Source organism: Trichechus manatus, unplaced genomic scaffold (assembly GCF_000243295.1).
Source record: "Trichechus manatus latirostris isolate Lorelei unplaced genomic scaffold, TriManLat1.0 scaffold00087, whole genome shotgun sequence".
Classification (NCBI taxonomy): domain Eukaryota; kingdom Metazoa; phylum Chordata; class Mammalia; order Sirenia; family Trichechidae; genus Trichechus; species Trichechus manatus.
In genome coordinates, this window is record NW_004444023.1 from 4,902,557 (window position 1) to 4,905,268 (window position 2,712).

The 2,712-nt window shown below is 54.4% G+C and overlaps 1 protein-coding gene across 1 annotated transcript in view; it reads right to left on the reverse strand.

The window, feature by feature from the left end:
* GRIN2D (glutamate ionotropic receptor NMDA type subunit 2D) overlaps positions 1 to 2,712 on the reverse strand; it is a gene marked incomplete at its 5' end in the record, with an annotated part of 36,010 nt that overhangs the window by 2,120 nt on the left and 31,178 nt on the right. The window contains 3 exons of the mRNA XM_004381838.1: positions 8 to 113; positions 506 to 738; positions 893 to 1,080. Coding sequence (XP_004381895.1) covers positions 8 to 113; positions 506 to 738; positions 893 to 1,080 — 527 coding nt within the window. The remainder of the gene's footprint in view (positions 1 to 7; positions 114 to 505; positions 739 to 892; positions 1,081 to 2,712) is intronic.

Consider the following 2,712-nt stretch of genomic DNA (forward strand, 5'->3'; position numbering starts at 1 on the left):
GCGGGACCCGGCACCCGTGCTGCCGGGTACGCCGGGCTTGGCAGCGGCTGCGGCGGCGGCGGGGGCTTGGCTGGCGGTGGGGCGGCCTCGGCGCTGCAGCAGCTGTACATGCCCTGTGGGGACCGGGAAGGGGCGGTAGGCGCGGAGTGCCCGGGGACCCTCCATTTCCACCCTCACCTGCCCGCGTCCCTGCTGTCTCCCGGGCTCTATCCACGTTTCCCCTTTTCTCCCCGTCTCTTCCCACGTCCCCCCTCTTTTCCAGTCTTCATTTGCGTCCCCCCTCTCTCCAGGTTTCTACCCGCATCTCCCCCACCTCCCGGTCTGCACTAGCATGCCCCCCTCCCATCTCTACCCATGTCCCCCCAAGTCTCAGTGTCTTCCCCTCTCTACCTGCCTTTCCCCCTCCCCTTCTCTCTCTGTCCATATTTCCCGTTTCTGTCCATGCCTCCTGATCTTTGCATGCGTCTCCCAGTCTCTCCCTACTGCCACCCTCTCGCCCCCCTACCCTGGAGAAGGCCAGCAGGAAGTCCAAGCGGTGGGTGGGCCCCAGGCAGTGCCGCAGGCGCCAGTAGACCAGGTGCTCCCAGGCAAAGACGAGCAGGGAGAGACCCATGGCCACCAGAAGCATGTAGAAGACACCTGCCATATTGTCGATGTCCAGCTTGCTGCTCATCACCTCAATCTTGTCGTTGTGGCAGATCCCAGAGAGCCACAGCCGCTCCAGCATCTCAATTTCATCTGTGGAGGGGGGTCAGAAGTCACCTGCGTGGTAGCCTCCATGAACCCTCCCTTCCGATGCAGCAGTGTTATGGGCCCCCACCTCCTCCCTCCTCAGGACCCAGGGGTCTCGCCACCCTCCATCCCATCTAGGAGCCCCTGTGCTTGGCCCCACCGTCCCCCAGGAACTGCAGCAGTGCCAGGTCGATGGGCCGCTTCCAGCGGGAGCCCTTGTGCAGTGCGATGCCGTAGCCCGTCGTGGCAAAGACCTTGCCGGAGCCAATGGTGACCAGCTTGCAGCCCTCGTCCTTGCGGGCCATGTAGTTGAGCACGGCTGCGTCATAGATGAAGGCATCCAGCTTTCTGGGGGCAGGGGGTGTGAAGGGCAGGTCATTCCCATCCAGGTGCTCTCCTGGCCCAGCCCAGAACCTCTCACCCCTAACCTCCACCTACTCCATCTCCTAACTAGCCCTGACTCTTGAGCAAGTTACTGCTCCACTTTGTGCCTCCCTTTCAACATCTGTAAAATGGGGACAGCAGCAAGACTTCCCTGCCACAGTTGTTGCCAAGGTGAGAGAGTGCCTGGTGTACCAGGCAGTGCTGGAGAATTGTTAACTGGGCTGATTATTAACATAATTACTCGCTTTAATCCTCACAGTAGCCATCCACGGAAAATCATATTTACTCCTCCCAACCTCCACAACTGAGAGACGTAAATTTAGTTTACGTCGCCTGAAGGAGCCCTGGTTGCCCAGTGGTTAAGTGCTCGGCTGCTAACAGAAAGGTCAGTGATTTGAACCCCCCGCCGGAGACAAACGTGGCAGTCTCCTTCTGTAAAGATCATAGCCTTGGAAACCCTATGGGGCAGTTCAACACGGCAACGGGTTTGTGTTTATAAGTAACTCAGCGTGTGGTATTCTGTTATGGCAGCCCTAGGACTCTAATGTTGTCAGTTGCTGTGGAGGTGGCTCCGACTCATCGTGACCCCATATACAACAGAAGGAAAAGTTGCTGGGTCCCACGCCATCTTCACAATCACTGGCATGCTCTGAGTCCATTGTTGCAGCCACTGTGTATTTTGACTGCCTTCCAACCTAGGGGCTCATCTTCCAGCACAATATCGGACAACATTCTGTTGTGATCCGTAGGGTTTTCATTGGCTAATTTTTGGAAGTAGATCTCCAGGCCTCTCTTCCTAGTCTATCTTAGCCTGGGAGCTCCACTGAAACCTGTCCACTATGGGTGACCATGCTGGTCTTTGAACTACCTGGCACTATAACATCCAGCATCACAGCAACACACAAGCCACCAAAGTATGACACACTGACATGTGGGGGGTGGGAGGTGGAGGAAGCTTCTACACACTCCAAACGGGGTGACAGATAGTGAAGTGAGAGCTTTCCCCAAATTGAACTGGTTCAGCTGAAGCAAAAACGTGGGGATGGAGCAAAGAATAGAAAACTCTGGAGAGACAGCAGAAACCTTGGAGCACACTCACCAAACTGTGGCTGGAGAATGGGGCATGAATTAATTTTCTATAGATCCTAACAGGCAGGGAGAGCCCAGCTGACATCTGGACACGTGTGTGTGTGTGTGTGTGTGTGTGTGTGTGTGTGTGCGTGCGCGCGTGCGCGCGTGTGTAGGCAAGAAAAATACTGCAACTGCCTGCAGGCACTTTTGCCTCATTGGCAGACTGTAATTTCTCCTTTGTTTAGGAAAATGCCCTTGGGGCAAAAGGTGAATTGCTCCATATGGTTAAGTAAAAAGACTCTGGACTTTCTAGACTCAGGCTAAAGGGGAGGGATTGAAGGGCTGGAAACTACCATCAAGTAGTTTCCCCCCCCCACCTATTTATTTATTTATTCTTGTACTTCAGGTGAAGGCTTACAGAACAAATAGTTTCTCATGAAACAGAAGTACACATGTTGTTTTATGACATTGGTTAACAACCCCACAACATATCAACCCTCTAACTTCTCAACCTTTTTTTTTTTT